We start from the raw sequence: 22,602 nt of genomic DNA on the forward strand, positions 1-22,602 counted from the left end.
TGTGTAGATATTTATAATGGTTATCTTCCTGTTGGATTGCTCCCTTAATCATTATGTAGTGACCTTCTTTATCTCTTACTATAGTCTTTGTTTTAAAGTCCGTTTTGTCTGATATAAGTATTGCTACCCCAGCTTTTTTTTCATTTCCATTTGCGTGAAATATTTTTTTTTCCATCCATTTATCTTCAGTCTATGTGCATCTTTTTTTTTATATCTCTTGTAGACAGCATATGTATGGGTCCTGTTTTCTTATCCATGCAGCTACCCTATGTCTTTTGATTGGATCATTTAATCCATTTACATTTAAGGTTATTATTGATATGTAACTGTTTATTGCCATTTTATTCTTTAAAATTGTATTCCTCTTTTGCTATATTCTTTTTCTCCTTTGATCTGTTTGCAACAGGCCCCTTAGCATTTCTTGCAGCCTTGGTTTGGTTGTAGTGAATTCCTTGAATTTTTTTTTTGTCTGGAAAGCTTTTTATTTCTCCTTCAATTTTAAACGATAGCCTTGCTGGATAAAGTAATCTTGGTTTTAGGTTCTTGTTTTGCATTACTCTGAATATTTCTTGCCATTCCCTTCTGGCCTCAAGTGTTTCTGTTGAGAAGTTGGAAGTCATTTTTATGGGGGCTCCTTTGTAGGTGATAGTCTTTTTTTCTCTAGCAGTTTTTAATATTTCTCTTTATCATTTAGCTTTGGTATTTTAATTATAATGTGTCTTGGTGTAGATTTCTTTGGGTTTCTCTTTAATGGAGTTCTCTGTGCTTCCTGAACATGTGAGATGTTTTCTTGCCTTAATTGAGGGAAGTTTTCAGCTATGATATGCTTGAACAAAGTCTCTATCCCTTGTTCTTTCTCTTCTTCTTCAGGAAACCCTATGATGCGGATGTTATTTCTCCTCATGTTGTCACAGAGCTCTCTTAGAGTTTCCTCAGACTTTTTGAGTCTCTTTTCTTTTTTCTGCTCTGCTTTCGTGCCTTTATTTATCATGTCCTCTAACTCGCTGATTTGATTCTCAGCTTCATCCATACTGTTTTTAATTCCTTCCATTGTGTTCTTCATTTCAGATATTGTATTTGTCATTTCTGACTGATTCTTTTTTATTATTTCAATATCTGTTTTTATATCTGCTATCTCTTTATTTAGGTGTTCGTAATGACCATCTATTGTTCTAATATCTTTGAGCATCCTAATAATTGTTATTTTAAACCCTGGATCTGGTAATTTGGTTATATCTGTTTCATTCAGTTCCTTTTCTGGGGATTTCTCTTGAATCATTTGTGTTGCATTTCTCTGCCTTCTCATCTTCTCTGTGTAAAAGAAGGTCTTGGCCACTGGAGTCCACTCAGTGTGGCCTCTGTTCCCTAGGTATGGTCTGTCTGCAAGCCCGCCACCCCCTCTGCTGTTGCTGCCTAGGGCGTTTGGGTATGGGCATTGCCAGTGCCTTCCCACTGGGGCGTTTGTTGTGATTTCGCCTTTCCTTCATGGGGTGGCTGTGATCACGTGCTTGGGTGTACAAGCTTTGGTGGCCTTGGCCTTCGCCCTGCCCCTGTGGGTGGTGTTATGCTATGCCCTGAGATCAGTGGCAGCACCTTTGCTCAGTTGCGGGAGGAGCCAGCTCCCAAGTCAGGCCACAAGCCTCGGTTCCACGGGCGGGGCAAGGCTGTGCTCCTGCAAGAGCCGGTCTCCACCCCTTCCGGTGTTCCCGCCCTTCTCCCACAGACTGGATTGCAGGCAGCCTGAAGCTGGGCTTGACCACTTTTGCACACCCCCTTCTCCCCAGCCAGGTAAGACTGAGCTCACACCTGGGCCCAGTGGTGGCCAGCTGGCTTCCGCGTCCCACCGCCGCCCACCCTCCAGCGAGCCCTCAGCCGTGTGGGTGCGGGCACTGCAGCTCAGACCCTAAGACTCACTACTGTAGCCCCGAAAGCTCCCTCCTTCTAAGCGACTCTGCTCTGAGTGCCGCGGGAGAGCTTGTTTGGCTGGTATCCTGCTTCCCTTTGCTGGTATTGCTGTTTCCAGGGGAAATATTCACTTCAGATTTGGGGAGTGACTCGTCCCAGGGGTTAGGGTGGCTGTCTCCCAAAATGTTTCTTCCTGTGCCTCCTAGATTACACTCTCTTCCTGCTACTCCGGTCTTCTCCTCTCTCCCCGTTCCCTGGAGCCCCAGGTTAGTGGTTGTGAGAGAGGTTTTCTGCGTGGTCCCTTTAAGAAGAATCCTGGGTCTGAGAAATCAGTCTTCTTCTCCCAAACAGTATCCTGTCTTGTTCCCAGCTAAATACTGTCCTTACGCCTCTTCTAGGCTCTGGGGCTGTAGGCTGGGGCTTTGTTCCTGGGATTCAGGACCCTCCCCTTTCTGCTAAACTCACTTCCCACCACACGATTTTCTCCCGGCTGCTGTTCCCCCCGGGGAGCTGTGCAGCCCTCTCCGTGTTTCTGCTTTTCCTACCAGTCTCGGTGTGGCTTCTTCAGTGTTCCTTGGTTGAAGAGTCCTCTTAGTTTAGTCCAAAGTTGGTTTTTCCAGATGATAGTTCTTAAAATTAGTTTGTAATCCACTTTGGTTCTGGGAGGTGGGAGTTGGTACGTCCACCTACTCCAGCGCCATCTTGTCTTCTCCTAGATGTAATTTGTATTTTATAATCACCTGTAACAATTAATGCTTATGTCTAATAATCTGTATGGCCATATTATAAATGAAATAAGATAATTTCTCATTTAATAAATGTTAAATATATATACAACATGCCCTTTTCTGTCCAATTTATTGATAAATTTAATTGTCGGTTTATTTTTGTACATTGTGTACAGTTGTTACTAACTTTCCTTTTCACAATTAAAAGCCAATACCTTTGAAGGCCTTTTGCTCCCTCTATTGCAACATTTTGTAAGGGTTATTTTAAAATACAAAGATATGGCCCTGGTTGGTTGGATCAGTGGTAGAGCGTCGGCCTGGTGTGTGGATGTCCTGGGTTTGATTCCTGGCCAGGGCACACAGGAGAAGTGCCCATCTGCTTCTCCACCCCTCCCCCTCTCCCTTCTTCTTCTCTCTCTCTTCCCCTCCCGCAGCCAAGGCTCCATTGGAGCAAAGGTGGCCCGGGAACTGAGGATGGCTCCATGGCCTCGCCTCAGGCGTTATAATGTCTCCTGTTGCAAGGAGCAACAGCTTCAGATGGGCAGAGCATCACCCCCTGGTGGGCATGCCAGGTGGATCCTGCTTGGATGCATGTGGGAGTTTGTCTTTCTGCCTCTAAGCTTCTCACTTCAGAAAAATACAAAAAAAAAATGCAAAGATAAGAATTCCATTAACAACATGATACAAGATGTTAACATAATGCGATTAATGATCATTTTAAGGTGTAGAACTATGTTTAAATAGTACACATTTATATCAAATTGTATTTTTTAATGGATTATTTTGTAAAAGTATATCTAGAGCCAGACTATCAAATACCTACCTCATGTGTACTGGTTTGTATCTTGGATTTAGTGTGTGAAATTTAGTACATTCTTTTCTTTACGGGTGTTTTGCATGAATCAATGACTTGCATTAACTGTTACCAATGTGTCTTTCTGATTTTTAGGTTGTGGAAAATGCCCTTAAAGTGAACCCAGTATTAGGCTCGCAAATGTTTCAACCAATTCTACCCTGTGTTTTTAGAGGTATTATAGAAGGAGAGGTAAGATTTATATTATGCTTCTAAGAACAATGTTGGACCCCAGGATTCTAGTTTTAATTATTTTCCCTCTGCATTGGAAAATTACTTCTTCATTGTCTTAATAAAAGGGAAGCTTTTTAAAATATTTGATTGTTTTGAAGTAAATTCACTCAATTTCAGGTATTTGTACAGCTTTATTTTTTTATTTGTCCATATAGGAAGGATAGATTTCCTTTAATAACTCATCTCTCACTCATGTGCAAGCATAGTCATATACAAGGATTTTAAGCATTGGAATGGGAAAATAATAGTGCTGGTTTTGTTATATACTGAATATATGAAAACTATAGCTCTTAAATAAGTCCATGTAGCTGCGTATGTTAAAAGCACTTAAAGTAATATGAATATGTAAATATGCCATTGGTAAATATCCTTTCTCTGTTCTTATTTATATATATATATATATAAAATCCCTATAAATATACATTTTGAGTGACATATGTTATATGCCATATATATCTGTATAGCATGTAAATTTAGTAAGCAAGAATTAAGCAATATTGACAGTTCATTCAAAGGAGCAATATGAAGGAGAATATTGTTATTTCATATGCCTGTTGATTGTTACTATGTGCTGTGCTTTAATTGTACAGCGGTATCCTGTAGTGATGTCAACATATCTCGGAGTTATGGGTCGAGTCCTGCTACAAAACACTAGTTTCTTTTCTTCACTTCTTACTGAGATGGCACATAAATTTAATCAGGAGGTAAGAATAATTTATTTAAATTGAAGGAAGTTTTTATTCAGATAAAGATTAGAAATAATGTGGTGAAATAATATTTCTATAAAAGTCTTATTGTATTTAACTTTTATATTTTAAATCTTTAATAATTTACATTGTACCTTAATTTGGTAGATGAAAAGAGAATCAGTAAATGGCAATTAAAACTTTTATTTTCTTCCCAAACAGGCAGTTTTATTCTGCTTAGTGATAGGCATTCGTAAATGTACGGCAGTAGCCATACAGTAAGTGAAAGAGGGAGACATATAATCGTGTACTGTTTTTATTTCACTTCTTTAATTAACTTATTCTTAATGCCATACAATGAAGTTTCTGTTATCATTATTGTGGGAAATTACCTTTTTCCCCAGGGCTTATTTAAAAAAATACTATAATTAAAACCAATCTCTGCAATATGTGTGAAATAGGCTCTTAAGTAACGTGGTTACTTGAGACTATATACAGAATATTAAAATTCAATTTTTATGTTTAAGTCATTAGTCTGTTAAGATTTATAAAATGTTGAAGGTGGAATGTACTTGACTGTATCTCTATAATAGTAAGTAATTTATGTTCTGAGACTGATATAACTCTTTCTACTTTAAGGTTTGTGGGCTGAAACAAATGCAACTATTTCAACTTCAAGGAAATTCAGAGTTAGGAAGTATAAATTTTGAAGTATGGCTATAGTTTTTCTAGAATTAGACTAATCTAGTTAGAGACACTAGCCCTTGTTTTGATGAATAGATAAGAAAGAGTTTTCATTAATTTTGTTAAATTTAACTGTGATAGGTTAATGTTAAACAGTTAAAAGAGTTTATTCAGTTGAGTTAAGCAAAATTTGTTGACTGATTTTAATAATAATATATTTAACAACAATAATACACATTTCATGTGTTATTTTAAATTCTCCCAATGAGATTATTTATATTTTCAGTTCACACATGAGAAATCAAAGGCTTAGAGAGCTTTAGTGACATGCTCAAGTTTACTTAGCTCTGGTGAATGACAGAGTTGGTATACAAACCCCAGCAATCTAATTTTAGAACCCGAATCACACTGACCACATTCCGCTTCCTTCTGCTTATCCTCGAATGGCACCTCTTCGTTAGACCCTGTATATACTGGCCTTGACATGCTTGTTACTTTTAAGGATAGGAGTACTTAAACAGGCAGTTCCAAATTAATATTATAAGTACTATGTTAGAGATATGTCCAACATGCTGGGGAGAGAAAGAAAAGCTATTAAATATGTTAAAATTTTCCCCCAGTTTTTTTTATTGTGATAAAATGCACATAAATAAAATTTACCCTCTTAACCATTTCTAAGTAGACAAATCCGTGGTATTAAATATATTCATAATGTTGACAGTCATTATCACCATCCGTCTTCATAACTCGCTCTTGTACAACTCTCTACCCATTAAACAATAACTTTCCCATTCTGCCCTACCCCAGCTCCTGGCAGCCGTCATTCTACTTTCTGTCTGATTTTGGCTACTCTGACTGCGAACAAGTGCAATCAGAAAGTATTTTGTATGTGTGTGTGACTAACATATTACTTAGCATATGTGTTAAAGATTTATTCATGCTAGTAGCAATAAGTCAGAATTTGCTTCCTTTTTAAGGCTGAATAATATTCCTTGTATATATTGTATCTATACATCACATTCTACTTATCCATTCATCAGTCAGACAATGGACACTTTGGTTGCTCCCACATTTACTACTGTGAACAAAGCTGCTGTGAACATGAATGTACAAATATCTCTTTGAGACCCTGCTTTCAGTTCTTTTGGGTATATATTCGGAAGTGCAATTGCTGAATTATATGGTGATTCTATTTTTCAGTTTTTGAGGAAACAACAAATTGTTTTCCACAGCAGATGCCCTATTTTAAATTCCCTCCCACCATGCAAAGGGTTCCAATTTCTCCACATTGTTGCCAACACTTGTGCCGGATTTTTAAAGAGGTCACAGAATTTTTGTCCTGTCCTCAGTGTATGCCAGTTTTAGTTGCTTCTTAATCCTCACTAACACTTGGTAATATTCCTTGTATATATTGTATCTATACATCACATTCTGCTTATCCATTCATCAGTCAGACAATGGACACTTTGGTTGCTCCCACATTTACTACTGTGAACAAAGCTGCTGTGAACATGACTGTACAAATATCTCTCTTTTTTTTTTTTACCATTCTAATGGATTTAAAATGGAAATCTCATTGTCATTTAATTTGAATTTTTTTATTATTAAAGACTTTCCAAATCTTTTGATGTGCTTCTAGACATTTGTATATTTTCTGTGAAGTGTTTAAAATCTTTCACCAATTTTTAAAGTTGGTGAGTTTTTATTGAGTTGTATGAGTTCCTTACCAAACAGGAACAGCCTTCTAGATTCAAGACTTTGTCAGGGTTTTGTATTGTGAATATTTTCCTGCAGTTTTCAGCTTCTTTTCATCTTTTTATGAATGTATATTTGCGACCAGAAGCTGTTTATCAGTTTACTAGTTTATCACTTGTTGTCTTTAATAGTTCATACTTTTGTGTATGATCTAAGAAGTCTGCCTACCCAAAGGCCTTAAAGGTTTTCTGGAATTTTTTATAGTGTCAGCTTTTATGGTCACTGATTGATTCTGAGTTCATTTTTTGTATATGGTGAGAGATGAGTTTCAGTGGTCAATTACGTATGTTACATACATATATATATACAACATATGTAAATATAAATAAATACATAGGTACACAGAGACACATACATATATGTTTGTGTGTTATAGGTTATTCTAGCATGATTTATCTAAAAGACATATCTTTTTAAACCCTTTGAATTTCCTTGGCACTTTTGTCAAAAATAAATTGACCATTTACATGTGTGCACATCTTTTCTCCAACTCCTCTCTGTTTCATTGACCTGAATGTTTATTTTTATGCTATCACACTATCTTGGTTAGTTATAATAGGTCTTGAAATATATAGTATTATATCTTTCAACTTTGTTCTTGTTCAAGTAGGTTTGGCTATTCTATGTGGGTCTATTACATTTCTATATCAACATTGGAGTTGGCCTGCCAACATCCCCCCCCCCCCAAAAAAAAAAGGAAACTCGGAGAATTCCTGCTGGGATTTTGAATGAATTGATGTTGATTTTATAAGATTAATTTAGGAAGAATTTTTATCTTAGCAAGATTGAGTCTTCTAAAAACTTAGATATACATTTATTGAGGTATTCTTTTAGTGTTCTCAGAAATGTTTTATACTTTTCATTGTACATGTCTTGCACATATTTTGTTAAATTTATCCTAGATATTTTTAGGTTTTAATGTAAATGGTATTTTGAAAGTTTCAATTTACAGTTCACTGGTAGTGAAGATAAATGAAACTGATTTTTTTTTCATTTAAAATTTTTAACATATTTTATTGACATGGTTTCAAGTGTCTCACTCAATATAACACCCTCTACCCATTGCATCATACCCTACCTTGCCCCATGCAAAGTCTCTTTCCATCTCCTTTGCACCCTCTGGCTTCGTCCCCCCCTTTTCCTCTGGTTATTGCTACCCTGCCTTCTATATCTGTGTGTTATGTATATATAATTTGACTAATCCTTCACCTTCTTTGATCTCATCCCCTCTTCCCCCTTCCCTCTCACAACTGTCTGTCTGTTCCCCGTAACCCTGCCTCTGCCTCTCTCTATTCCATTCCTCAGTTCACCTTGTTCATTAGATTCTGCATGTAAGTGAGATCATACGGTATTTGTCTTTCTCTACCTGGCTTATTTCACTTAGCATAATAATCTCCAGGTCCATCCATGCCATTGCAAAACGTAAGGGTTCCTTTTTCATGGCTGCATAGTATTCCATTGTATATATGTATCACAGCTTTTTTATTCACTAATCCACTGAAGGACACTTGAGCAATTTTCAGATCTTGGCTATTGTAAACAATGCTTTCGTGAACATGGGGGTGCATATCTTCTTTGAATTAGTGTTTGGGGATTTTTAGGATAAATTCCTAGAAGTGGGATAGCTGGATCATGAGAAAGTTCCATTTTTAAGTTTTTGAGGAAACACCATACTCTTTTTCCACAGTGGCTGCATGATTCTGCATTCCCACCAGCAGTACAGGAGGGTTCCCTTTTCTCCACACCATCTCTAGCACTGTTTTTTGTCGATTGTTGATGTGTTAATCAAAGCCATTCTGACAGATGTGAGATGATCTCTTATTGTGGGTTTTAATTTGCATTTCTTTAATGATTAGTAATGTTTAGCATTTTTTCATATTTCTGTTGGCCATCTATATATATGTCCTGTTTGGAGAAGTGTCTTCAGGTCTTTCACCCATTTTTAAATTAGCTTGTTTACCTTTCTGGTGTTGTTTTATAAGTTCTTGATAAATTTTGATTATTAACCCCTTATCAGATATATCGGTGAATATGTTCTCCCATTGAATAGGTTGTCTTTTGATTTTGTTAATGTTGTCTTTGCTGTGCAAAAGCTTTTTAGTTTGATATAGTCCCATTTGTTTATTTTGTCCTTTATTTCACTTGCCCGTGGAGATATATCAGCCAAAATATTGCCTCAAGTGCTGTCTGAGAGTGTACTGCCTATGTTCTAGGATTTTTATGGTTTCATGGCTTATATTTAAATCTTTTATTTTTTTTTAATTTTATTTATTTATTTATTTAGTTTTGAAGTTTTTCTGAAATTGGAAACAGGGAGGCAGTCAGACAGACTCCCACATGCGCCCGACTGGGATCCACCCTGCACGCCCACCAGGGGCCAATGCTCTGCCCATCTGGGGCGTCGCTCTGTTGCAACCAGAGCCATTCTAGCACCTGAGCCAGAGGCCACAGAGCCATCCTCAGCACCCGGGCCAACTTTGCTCCAATGGAGCCTTGGCTGTGGGAGAGGAAGAAAGAGACAGAGAGGAAGGAGAGGGGGAGGGGTAGAGAAGCAGATGGGCACTTCTCCTGTGTGCCCTGGCTGGGAATCGAACCCGGGACTCCTGCACACCAGGCCAACGCTCTACCACTGAGCCAACTAGCCAGGGCCCTTTTATTTATTTTGAGTATATTTTTCTGAATGGTATAAGTTGGTAATCTATTTTCATTTTCTTGCATGTACCTGTCCAATTTTCCCAACATCATTTATTAAAGAGTTGTCTTGACTCCATTGTACACTCTTGCCTCCTTTGTCAAATATTAATTGACCATAAAGGCATGGGTTTATTTCTGGGTTCTCTGTTTTGTTCCATTGATCTGTATGCCTGTTCTTATGCCAGTACCAGGCTTTTTTGATTACAGTGGCCTTGTAATATAGCTTGATATCAGGAAGTGTGATACCTCCTACTTCGTTCTTGACTTTTAAGATTGCTGAGGCTATTCTGGTTCTTTTTTGGTTTCGTATAAATTTTTGGAATATTTGTTCTAAATATGTTAAGTGTGCCATTGGTATTTTAATAGGAATTACATTGAATCTATAGATTGTTTTGGGTAGTATGGACATTTTATTGAGTTGAACAAGTCTATTTAGTTCTCAGTTCTTTCCACCCATGAACATAGTATAAGGCGTCTACTTGTTTGTATCTTCCTTGATTTCTTTTTCAATGTCTTATAATTTTCCAAGTATAAGTCTTTTACCTCCTTGGTTAAATTTACTCCTAGGTACTTCATTTGTTGTTGTTGCAGTAGTGAAGGGGATTGTTTCCTTAATTTCTATTTTTGACAGTTTATTGTTGTATAAAAATGTCACTGATTTCTGAATATTAATTTTGTATTTTGCCACCTTGCCAAATTCATTTATTAGGTCTACTAGTTTTTGCTTGTGACTCTAGGGGTTTTCTATGTACAGTATAATGTACAGTAAAATGTCATCAGCAAATAATGACAGTTTTACTTCTTCTTTTCCCATTTGGATGCCTTTTATTTCTTCTTGTCTAATTGCTGTGGCTAGGACTTCCAGTGTTAATGTTGAATAAGAGTAGTGAAAGGTGACACCCTTGTCTGATATCTGATCTTAAAGGGATTACTTTTCATTTTTGCCCATTGTATGTGATGTTGGCTGTTGATTTGTCATATATAGCCTTGATTATGTTGAGGTACTTTCTTTTTATTCCCTTTTTCTGTATCTATCTATTGATGGGTAGTCTTGAAGCAGGATTCTTTTTGAGGAAACCTTAGTTTTTGTTTTGAAGATTTTCAACTGATTGAATGAAGCCCTATCTACCTTATCTAGAGTAATCTTCTTTACTTAAAATCAACTCAAAATACTTTTTTTGAGAGAGAGAGAGACAGGAAGGGAGAACAATGAGAAGCATCAGCTTGTAGTTACAGCACCTTAGTTGTTCGTTGATTGCTTCTTATACATTCCTTGATCAGGGGACTCTTGCTGAGCCAGTGACCCATTGCTCAAGCCAGTGACCTAGGGCTCAAGCCAGCAACATTTGGGCTCAGTATAGCAGCCATGGGATCATGTCATTGATCCCATGCTCAAGCGAGCAACCTGTGCTCAAGCTCATAAGCCTGCACTCAAGCCAAATAAACCCTCATTCAAGCCAAATGAGCCCACGCTCAAACCAGGGACCTCAGGGTCCCAAGGTGACACTCTCTCTACTGTGCCACCACCGGTTAGGACAATTCAAAATACTTTTACAGCATTATCTAAACTGGTATTTGAACCAACAACTGGATAGCTTAGTCTAAATGAGTTGAACAAGTCTATTTAGTTCTCAGAATTTATTGGCTTTTAATAAGATTAGAGTCAAATTCTGGTTTGCTTAATTTATTCCTTTCTAGCTTAAAACTTGCCCCAAATTCATGTGTTCTAATTCTATAGTTTCCTGGAATTGAACTTACACTATGCCTTAAAAGGTTTTAGCTGACAGCAGTACTTATCCAGAAGTAAATAGTATTTGAAATATTTTGAGATGCCTATTGATCTCTTTTTTAGATGGACCAGCTTTTGGGAAATATGATTGAAATGTGGGTTGATCGCATGGACAACATTACCCAGCCTGAAAGAAGGAAACTTTCAGCTTTGGCTTTGCTTTCTCTCCTGCCGTCTGATAATAGGTGAGGAAACATTTTCTTAAAATTTGTTTTTTTAAGCATCAAAACATTAGCACTATTTTGGCCATTTGATATTGCTGTGTGTTTCTAGGCAGTATATGTATATATATGTAATGTGTATGTATGCTGATATTATTAATAGATAATGATATAACAAGTGTTAGTCTAAATCTAAAAAGATGTGAATGGGAGTGGTGAGTACTGCAGTTTAATGGTTATATTATTTTTGTGTGTGTGTGTGTAACAGAGAGAGACAAAGAGAGGGACACATAGGGTCAGACAGATAGGAAGAGAGAGAGATGAGAAGCATCAGTTCTTTGTTGTGACATCTTAGGGGCTTATTGATTGCTTTCTCATATGTGCCTTCATTGCGGGCTCCAGCAGAGCAAGTGATCCCTTGCTCAAGCCAGCGACCTTGGGCTCAAGCCAGAGACCTTGGGCTTCAAGCCAGTGACCTTTGGGCTCAAGCCAGCAACCATGGGTTCATGTCTATAATCTCCCACTCAAGCCAGTGACCCCATGCTCAAGTTGGTGAACCTACGCTCAAGCTGGCAACATCGAGGTTTCGAACCAAGGTCTTCTGTGTCCCAGTATGATGTTCTATCCACTGTGCTACCACCTAGTCAGGCGGTCATATTCTTTTTATTAATTTATTAGATTCTTGTCTGTTTTTTAATGTTTAAAATAATAATCAGATTTTATTAGACTTATTTTAGTCCTCTTTTTATGTAGCTATATTAAATATATAATATTTTTAAAGTCAATAGCACTTTATAAAATATATTATCCCTCTGGTAATTCAAAGTTATGTTATATAATTTTTATTTATTTGGAGTTATGTATAAAGGAGCTTGCAAGTTGTTTTTTCCTTTTGACACAGATGAAGTCGTTGTATTATACTTTACAAATTTTCTTAAAATCTTATTTCTGTAAAGCAAATAGAAAATGCTTTGATTTGGAAGTTTAAGAAAGAATATGTTTGTTTTTTTTATTGTCTTTATGGAATTGACATTATATGCCCCCAGTTTGATACTTTTAATTTTAAAGACATGAAGGTAGGCCTTAACACTTGATGCTATGAGAAGAGTAATGAGAATGTATTATATCTTTATATCTTAAGGAATATTTAGAGTGCATGCATCCTAATGATAAATTAAAATAAATAGTTAGCTTCAGAAATTCTTTATAAAAATGTATATATTATTTATTTCTAGTATGGTCATTTGGATTAAGAACATAGGTAATTGCTTTGTCCTGACACCATAACAATAGTTAATTATTGAGCACTTATATTTTGCTAAATGCTTTGCATTTATATTACTTAATTTTAAAACAGCCCCAAATTATAGGCATGCTTATCTTCTTTTCATAGAGCAAATAAATAGCTTTAAAATATTAAATAACTTTCCTTGGCTCTGCCATGTGGTATGCCATAGAGCAAGTTTTGACCTTGGGCCCCTTGAAACCAGGGTTTGCTTTTTAACTTATTAGGCTATGCTGCTCCTCAGATGGATTGTATAATACTTGTATATTTCTTCACTATGAAATTGAGTGGCATCTTATTTATTTTTGGAAAACAAATTCAAGCTATCTACATTTTAACTGATTGCTTTCTTTTTACCTTAGTGGAAAAACAGTGACTTGAGAATTATTCAGGTGTTTAAAATGGAAATGCTAAACAACCTGATATTTGGCAGTAGTCAACTTTCTGTAATTATTTCTTTTCTTTTTAATAAATAGACAATTTTTTTTTTTTTGAGACAGAGAGAGAGTCAGAGAGAGGGATAGATAGGGACAGGCAGACAGAAATGGAGAGAGATGAGAAGCATCAATCATCAGTTTTTCATTGTGGCACTTTAGTTGTTCATTGATTGCTTTCTCATATGTGCCTTGACTGTGGGGCTACAGCAGACCGAGTAACCCCTTGCTCGAGCCAGCGACCTTGGGCTCAAGCTAGTGAGCTTTGCTCAAACCAGATGAGCCCGCGCTTAAGCTGGCAACCTCGGGGTCTCGAACCTGGGTCCTCCACATCCCAGTCCGACGCTCTAGCCACTGCGCCACCGCCTGATCAGGCGACAATTTTACTTTTTATTGATTGGTTTTTGAAAGACAGAGAGAAGAAGGCAGGAGAATGAGAGAGAGAGAGAGAAAACTGTTCATTTGTTGTTCCACTTAGGTGTGCACTCCTTAGTTGCTCCCGTATGTGCCCTGACTGGATCGAACCCACAACCTTGGTGTTTCAGGACGACGCTCTAACTGACTTAGCTAACCAGCCAGGGCTGTAAACATTTCTTGAATAAATTAATGAATGGAAAAAATATTAAGCTTAATAAAGCATGCTAGAGTTTTCTGTAATATAAAGTAGAGATTATTGAGAGTGAACTAGAAATGATGTAGGTTAAGAAGTATAGAAAGAAAGCTAATTACTTTTAGAGCATTTGCTTACTTTTTTTTGAGAATACTATTTGCTTCATTATTTAATTTTATGTAAGTGTATAGTTCAAAAATATTTTATATATATTTGTTGTGGAAATAGGTGGCTGTTTTTTTTCTTTAAAGATTTTATTTATTCATTTCAGAGAAGAAAGAGGGAGAGGGGTGGGTGGGAGCAGGAAGCATCAACTCTCATATGTGCCTGACCAGGCAATCTCAGGACCTTAAACCGGCAACCTCAGCATTCCATATCTACACTTTATCCATTGTGCCACCACAGGTCAAGCAGGTGGCTTCTTTAAGGAAAATATAAAGCTTCTGTAAGTCTTAAGAAATACTTAGCCTGGGGCTATGTTAACCTATATTAATTGAGGGGCAGACTTTATTAAGATTTGAAATTCTCTTAAAACAGTAAAATTTCAAATTTAAAGGTTGTAAGGAGATAGTTTTGTGATAGAAATATCAAGTCTTATTTTTGTTTTTAAAATGAAGTGAATATTGAAAAAATCTATTTAGCAATAGTGAATTTATGTCATTTACAGGTACCAAGAAAGGCTTGACTAATGTGGTAATAGAATTTTAAAGAATAATGATTTAACTTTAAGATATTCTTAATGGATTATTGACTAAAGAAGCATTGACAGATACAGAAAATGTAAAGCAGATAAACAAACCAAAAAAAAGTTAATTGCTCTAGAAGTGTGCCACATGTCATTGGCCCATGTTATAACTTGGGAAGATTTATATTCACGTACTTTAGTGGAAGGTAATGTTAACGTTGAAGTCAGCAGTTTTGTCATTTCCTGATATAATCTTTCTTCTGCTTATATCTACTTAATTGTTGGAGTTTGAGGAAAGTTTCTTCCCTTCCACATCCCTAGTGATGTTTTCTGGTTAATTTCCCATGTAATAGTAATTTCCTGTTCCTGTGTGTGTGTTTTTTAGACTTTGCAGTGTAACATTTCCCTTGCCTGAAATAAGGAGGTCTAGAGAATCATGTTGGTAATGATTTTCTTAATCAGGCTAAATTGGGAAATGCTATTTTCTTCTCCTTTCATTATAATGGATTTTCAAATGCAGAAATGTATTGTTTTATGGCAGAGTTTCTCAACTACAGTACTTGTGACATTTTGGGCCAGATGACTATTTGTTATGGGGCTGTCCTGTGCATTGTAGGATATTTAGCAGCATCGCCTGGCTTCTCCCCACTAATTGTGCCAGAGGAACCTCCCACCTCCAGTTTAGAACCATTGCTTTGAAGAATGACCACTTGGGAAACTATTAAACTGTTTTACCCTAATCCACTATTTCTGGTTCAAAAGTTTAATAAAAACTGGACTTTATAACCATACTTAAATCCCAGTGCTATTCACTGTGAATGACTCCGGCCAAGTAACTTAACTTCCCTGTGCCTACACTTCCTTGTTTTTAGAATGGGAATACTAATAATATCTTTCTGATGAAGGTATTGTAAAGATTAAATGAGTTTATTTATTTATTTTTTCTTTTTACAGAGACAGAGAGAGAGTCAGAGAGAGGGATAGATAGGGACAGGCAGACAAAAACGGAGAGAGATGAGACGCATCAATCATCAGTTTTTCGTTGTGACACCTTAGTTGTTCATTGATTGCTTTCTCATGTGTGCCTTGACTGTGGGCCTTCAGCAGACCGAGTGACCCCTTGCTCAAGCCAGCGACCTTGGGTCCAAGCTGGTGAGCTTTGCTCAAACCAGATGAGCCCGTGCTCAAGCTAGCAACCTCGGGGTCTCAAACCTGGGCCCTCTGCATCCCAGTCCGATGCTCTATCCACTGCGCCACCGCCTGGTCAGGCTAAATGTGTTTTTATATGTAATGTCAAACTGTCTGGATAGATGAAGTTAGCTGTTTTTTATTCTTTTCTTCTCTGCTTCCTTTCCCATCCATCCATCCATCCATCCATCCATCCATCATCCATCCATCCATCCATCCATCCATCATTTAGTTACCTTAGTATAAAGCACTAAAAGCTTTAGTCTCTGTACATGCATTTATTTTAAATTCAGCACATTTTGAGTATCTATATACCTCTTTATTAGTTCAATTTTTAAAATATGGCCTGGGCCTGTTGGCTCAGTATTAGAGCATTGGCCTGGCATATGGACATCCCGGGTTTAATTCCCAGTCAGGGAACACAGGTGAAGTGACCATTGCTTCTCTCTCTCTTTTCTCCCTCTTTTCCTCCTGCAGCCAGTGGTTTGATTGGCTCAAGCATTGGCCCTGGGAGCAGAGGATAACTTGGTTGGTCTGATCCTATCAGCCTCAGGTGCTAAAAATAGCTTGATTGATTCAAGCATCAGCCCCAGAAGGGTTTGCCGGGTAGATTTTGGTTGGGGTGCATGTGGCAGTCTGTCTCACTATCTCCCCTCTTATCACTTAAAAAAAAGTGTGTTAACCACCTATGTTTTAAGAAATACCATCTTCTGCTTGATGATCTTGTATAGCAGGGGTCCCCAAACTACGGCCCGCAGGCCACATGCAGCCCCCTGAGGCCGTTTATCTGGCCCCTGCCGCACTTCTGGAAGGGCACCTCTTTCATTGGTGGTCAGTGAGAGGAGCATAGTTCCCACTGAAATATTGGTCAGTTTGTTGATTTAAATTTACTTGTTCTTTGTTTTAAATATTGTATTTGTTCCCGTTTTGTTTTTTTACTTTAAAATAAGATATGTGCAGTGTGCGTAGGAATTTGTTCATAATTTTTTTTATAGTCCGGCCCTCCAACGGTCTGAGGGACAGTGAACTGGCCCCCTGTGTAAAAAGTTTGGGGACCCCTGTTGTATAGTATTGTGCATTATCACCAACTTAATGATAATTGATTTGCTTGTGTCTATGTAGTCTTTTTATATCTTCTTCGTCACCTTCTGAATACAGGGCAATTTTTTCTTTTTAATGCAGCACAATTGTCTTGTAACTTTTTGTTTTACTATTTCTTTTTCTTTCTTTTTTTTTTGTATTTTTCTGAAGTTGGAAATGGGGAGGCAGTCAGACAGATTCCCGCGTGCGCCGACCGGGATCCACCCGGCACGCCCACCAGGGGGAGATGCTCTGCCCATCTGGGGCGTCGCTCTGTTGCAACCAGAGCCATTCTAGCACCTGAGGCAGAGGCTACAGAGCCATTCTCAGTGTCCGGGACAACTTTGCTCCAATGGAGCCTTGGCTGCGGGAGGGGAAGAGAGAGACAGAGAGGAAGCAGAGGGGGAGGGGTAGAGAAGCAGATGGGCACTTCTCCTGTGTGCCCTGGCCGGGAATCGAACCTGGGACTCCTGCACGCCAGGCCGACGCTCTACCACTGAGCCAACCGGCCAGGGCCTTACTACTTCTTTAGTTGTGGTTATTCCAAGTTTCAGTTTTCATTCTTTCTTCCTTAAAGTCTATAATATATCTACATAGAAGGGGTAAAGTTTTCTTCAGCTAATTTTTAAATGAAAATAACATTATTTACATATATTTCTTTTAATGTTTCTTCCAAAGGCATAGATTAAACAAAAACTGTTACTTGTAGATAAGAACAACCAAATTTTCCTTTAATCTCTTCTCTATAATAGCTATTTATCCTCCATCTTCAACGACATATTTTTAAAATAATGCAGTTCTAAGAATTTCACATGTGAATAAGTGTTCTTTGAAATTGTGTTTTAAATTTCTCTCTCTCTCTCCTTCCCTCTCTTTCTTCCCTGGCCCTCTTTATGATTTAAGGAAGTCATCCCTGAGGAACATTTAATATAAGCTAGTTGAAATATTCAAAAAGAGCTTAACAAAGCAGCAGACTTTTTGATGGCATGACAGCTTGCTTTCTAAGAGAAATTGCCTTTTATAAAATCCCTTGGGTATCAGATATACTAAACCGACTTGGATCGGACATTTGTACCTCTCCATAATTCTCATTTATCTCAAGAATAGCATATATAATATCACCATTTAGAAATTTATTATTTAAGAATTTAGGTACTTTTCTGTCATTTTATAACTTTTATAATGTTAGACTAGTAGAGTCAAGGTAAATTCCAAAGACTAGTATTTGGATACAGTTCAAATATAGATGAATGAAAGGCAGTTACAATTTTGAAATTATGGACATGTTGCTTTACCTGAATAATGCTTGGTTTAAACTGGCTGTTCTAAGTGAGTATTTAATTAACACAGTACAATTTTATTTTTATCCTTTAAAAGAGGATGTGTCTTTTACACCGAGGTCATGTTTTCTTATTCAGCATTTTATGGCATTTTCTGTAATCTCTAAATCCTTAATCTAATATTTTAGTAGCTTTTCTCAGTAAAAATTAGTTCTCTTTTTTTTTTCTTTCACAAGAAATAGACATCTTAGAAACATCTTTGTGTGTATGTTAACAACCTTGTTGAGATATAATTCACATACCATACAATTTACCCATTTAAAGTGTACAATTCAGTAGTACAGGGGTGGGGAACCTTTTTGGCTGAGAGAGCCATGAACGCCACATATTTTACAATGTAATTCCATGAGAGCCATACAATGACCTGTGTACGTTACACATTTTCCAATAAAAATTTGGTGGTGTCCCGGAGGACAGCTGTGATTGGCTCCAGCCACCCGCAACCATGAACATAAGCAGTAGGAAATTAATGGATTGTAATACATGAGATAAAATATAAAATATTTTTAACGTTATTATTTTTTTTATTAAAGATTTGTCTGCGAGCCAGATGCAGCCATCAAAAGAGCCTTATCTGCCTCGCGAGCCATAGGTTCCCGACCCCTATTCTAGTATATCCACGGAGTTGTGCAGCTACCACTACAATCAATTTTAGAACATTTTTATTGTCTTCGGAAGAAACCATGTACTCTTTAAAGGTCCTCATTCTCTCATTCTCCCTAGCCCTAGGCAACCAGACATTTTAGATCCAAATATCTTTGCCTTCCTCTGCTCCATTTTCAGTGGTAGAGAGGAAGGACAGAGTGGTTTGGTGGCAGAGACAGAAAAGGAAATTTCTCCTGGTTGGTATTCAGAACAGACCCACAGATTGAGGCTATTATCTTGAAAGGAATGGCTATTTTTAGGTCTCTGGAACTTTCTTGGATGCTTTTACTCTGTGTCCTTCAGAGTGATTTTTAATGTAAATGTAGTTCTTTCGAAGTTAACTTTCAATTGTCAAATAAGAACTATAGGGAAAAAATCTGAAGAGCACACAATCACAATACTCACTAGTGTCTTTGAAGAATTTTTTCCTTAGTAAACATCTTTGAAACCTTTTACCTTTATGATGGTTGAAATCAGCCTATGGTAGTTTGTTTGTTTGTTTGTTTGAATTAGAAATAACTTTTCTAAGCTTCCCTGTGGTTAAAATATGGTACAGTGATAATAAGATCTTAAAATAATCATAGAAATAATTTACCTATTCCTTGTGGCATTCCCTCTCCCCTTCATTGATATTTCCCCCATTGATATATTTGGTTGACCTGGTCTTGAGAGCTGTCCATAGTGATTTTTCAAAGATAATTGCAGTGGTCATAGGGTGCTGGGAGACTGCAGAGACATTCATGTTAGTGTAACTACAGTTATACCAATGTTTATATCATTGGTGACTTTGTTTTGAATTATATTTTGTTGCATTAAAATACAGTGTGTCTGTTACACTTTAGACCAGTCACAGGAAAGCAACAAAAGACAATAGAAATGTGAAATCTGCACCAAATAAAAGGACACCCCCCCCCCCCAGTTTCTGTAGGATGATGTGGCAGCATGTGCACATGTGCAGATGATGACGTAACACCGTGTATACAGCGGAGCAGCCCACGGCCATGCCAGTCAAGATGTGGATGGTACAGAGGAAAGTTCATTGTGTTCTGTGCTCGCTAAATTTGAATTCGTGACCAAAGTGCAACATGAATATCAGCGCGTTTATAATGAAGCGCCACCACATAGGAATAACATCACTTGGTGGGATAAGCAGTTGAAGGAAACCGGCAGGCAGTTTGGTGGAGAAACCCCGTTCTGGTAGGCCATCAGTCAGTGACGAGTCTGTAGAGGCTATACAGGATAGCTACCTAAGGAGCCCTAAAAAATCTGTGCGTGAGCCCACATCAAACTGCACTGAATAGGTATGAAACTGGGAGAGTTTTCCTTTTATTTGGTGCAGATTTCACATTTTTATCATCTTTTGTTGCTTTCTTGTGACTGGTCAAAAGTGCATCATGACTTTACGGACACACTGTATATATTGAAAACCTGCTGTGTATAAAAACATGTACCAATAATATTGTGTAGAAGCAGAGAACTAATGAGGCATGTACATTGCTCTTAGGAAATCCATACTTCTAATTTGCAGAATGTACAAAAGCATTATATACTCGAAGGGGTGGTAGATGATGTCATAGTATTTGAAAAGTACAAAGCGAGTGTTACATACACATGCCAGTAGAGCTTAATCGTAAAGACTGGATACCTTCTGGCAGCAGAAACTTTGCAGTTGGCATTTGGCCTATGTATTGAAGGTACTTGATCCTGGTGCGGATGTGAGGGCATGCTTCTCTGTAGATATTGAATGAACAAATCCATTTTGCTGTTGCCCACTGGTTGCATGTTGAAATTTTTGATCTACTGTTTGCTTGTTTGCTGTCTGCATTCATTCTTTGCTTTTTTACTCGTTTATTTGTTCAATAAATATTACTAAGTACAAATTGTCTCTATAGTAGGTTCTGAGTGCTTTAAAATGTAAGTTTTATTATTTTTCAGATATGGTGAGGCCAAAACAGATGAAGTGATGATTGCCATTTAAAGGTAGTTTGTTGCTCCCAAGAAGAAGGAGCAAGCCACAGCACTCAGAACCAGACAGACAAACACCAGGATTGGTCAGGAGCCAGAGGAGGGAATAAAGGGAAAATATTTTGGGCAAGAGCTATTCTTGTGGTTTCCATGGTAAGCATGCTTAGGATCGACTAGTTTGAGTAATTTCAGCGACCTCTAGGGTGTAGAGGCAGGCTGTCATAGTTGTCTGCTACCTGTGCCAGGGAGATAGTCTGGAGTAGAAGAGCCATTTAAATGTAGTTGGGGTGTGGAATCTGGATCAGTTGGTTTGCATATGAAATTTATGTTCATAATCAGTCATTGACTATCTCTAGGAATTGACTAACCTTTAGAGGGTAGTCTTTCCAGGCTCAGCAGGTCCTGTTCATTAAAGCATCAGCATACAGAAATAAAAATGCATAATTAATACATTGTTAACCGTCTTTTGTTCTTATACCATATCCAACACATAGGTACACAGTAAGTTTACTGAATGAAGAGTTGCATGAATTTAATAAATACCTACTCTGTAATAAGTCAGTGTACCATTTTGTTTCTCCCAACTAAATAACATTTTTTTTGAACTTCTAAAGAATGTTTGTGTCTGAAAAATTAAGCTAATTTGATTTTTCAATTTGTCAGCCTTGGTCGGAAGTATAGTAAACATTTTGCTTACTCTTCAGAGTGCAATTTGAGACCAGTTATTCTTCAGTTTTGCCACACTAGCATACCATAAAAATATATTCACATTATAGCAGCCCTTAGAGAGGGGAGGTTTTCTATATATTTTGATTTGTAGTATTGTTGCATATTAGAAATTCTTTGAATAGGACTACTTTAGGCATACTTTAATCTGTGTAATAAATCCATTTTATATGTAAATTTTGTATATCTTTCTGTTAACATCCTTTACAAAAGGATGGGATGAATTTAGATGTATTACATTGAAAAGGATATGTCATTTAAATTTAAGTTAGTAATTTGAGCATTCTATAGATTTTTATAAATTTAGAGAAAAGGTAGTGTGATATGGGATTTGGAATTAAAATTTTTATTCAAGCACTTGGGAAGTCAGTCTCTCTGAATATCAGTTTACTATAATAAATAATTTTATAGTGTTATACAATGCTACAGTTTAAAAAGTATGATATACACAGGACATACAGAGTATAATTAAAAAATCTCCAAAACATTTAGTAATAACCATTAAGTAAATAATGAAAGTCCTTTTGCGTCATTTATTGTTTTCATTATAATGATCATTAATTTTGGAATGAGTCACAAGTGGACACATTTGTTTACACTTATTAGCTGCCATAATTTTTTTAAAGTATGAGAGATTTTAAGACATTATTTCCAAGTGATTAATCAGTCTTAATTATGAAGTGCCTATTCTAATGGAGTAGATTAGAACAATGGATAATTTCAAATAACAGATTCCCATACACTGTATAGGTCTGATTTTTGTTGTTGTTGTTAGTGAGAGGAGTGTAGGCAAAGACAAACTCCCGCAAGCACCCCAACCAGGATCCACCTGGAAAGCCCATGAGGGGGCAATGCTCTGCCAATCTGGGGTCTTAGATCTATTGAAACGGGAGTCATTTTTAGTGCCTGAGGCAGAGGCCGTGGAGACATCCTCAGCACCCAAGGCCAACTCGCTTGAGCCAAATGGCCCATGGCTGTGGGAGGTAGGGGGAGAGAGAGAGAGAGAAAGGAGAGGGGCGGAGAAGCAGATGGTTGCTTCTCCTGTGTGCCTTGACCAGGAATCAAACCCAGGACATCCACATACCAGGCCAATGCTCTACCACTGAGCCTACCGGCCAGGGCCAATCTGATTTTATAAATGGGTTTTTGTTAATA

General features: G+C 37.4%; 1 protein-coding gene across 2 annotated transcripts in view; it reads left to right on the forward strand.

Moving 5' to 3' along the window:
- Window positions 1–22,602, forward strand: part of IPO11 (importin 11) — a 231,259-nt gene that overhangs the window by 144,570 nt on the left and 64,087 nt on the right. For both annotated transcript variants that reach the window (XM_066375687.1, XM_066375677.1), the window contains exons 25-27: window positions 3,583–3,678; window positions 4,311–4,424; window positions 11,392–11,513. In XM_066375687.1, the coding sequence (XP_066231784.1) occupies window positions 3,583–3,678; window positions 4,311–4,424; window positions 11,392–11,513 (332 nt within the window). The remainder of the gene's footprint in view (window positions 1–3,582; window positions 3,679–4,310; window positions 4,425–11,391; window positions 11,514–22,602) is intronic.

Source organism: Saccopteryx leptura, chromosome 1, assembly GCF_036850995.1.
Source record: "Saccopteryx leptura isolate mSacLep1 chromosome 1, mSacLep1_pri_phased_curated, whole genome shotgun sequence".
In the NCBI taxonomy this organism is placed as follows: domain Eukaryota; kingdom Metazoa; phylum Chordata; class Mammalia; order Chiroptera; family Emballonuridae; genus Saccopteryx; species Saccopteryx leptura.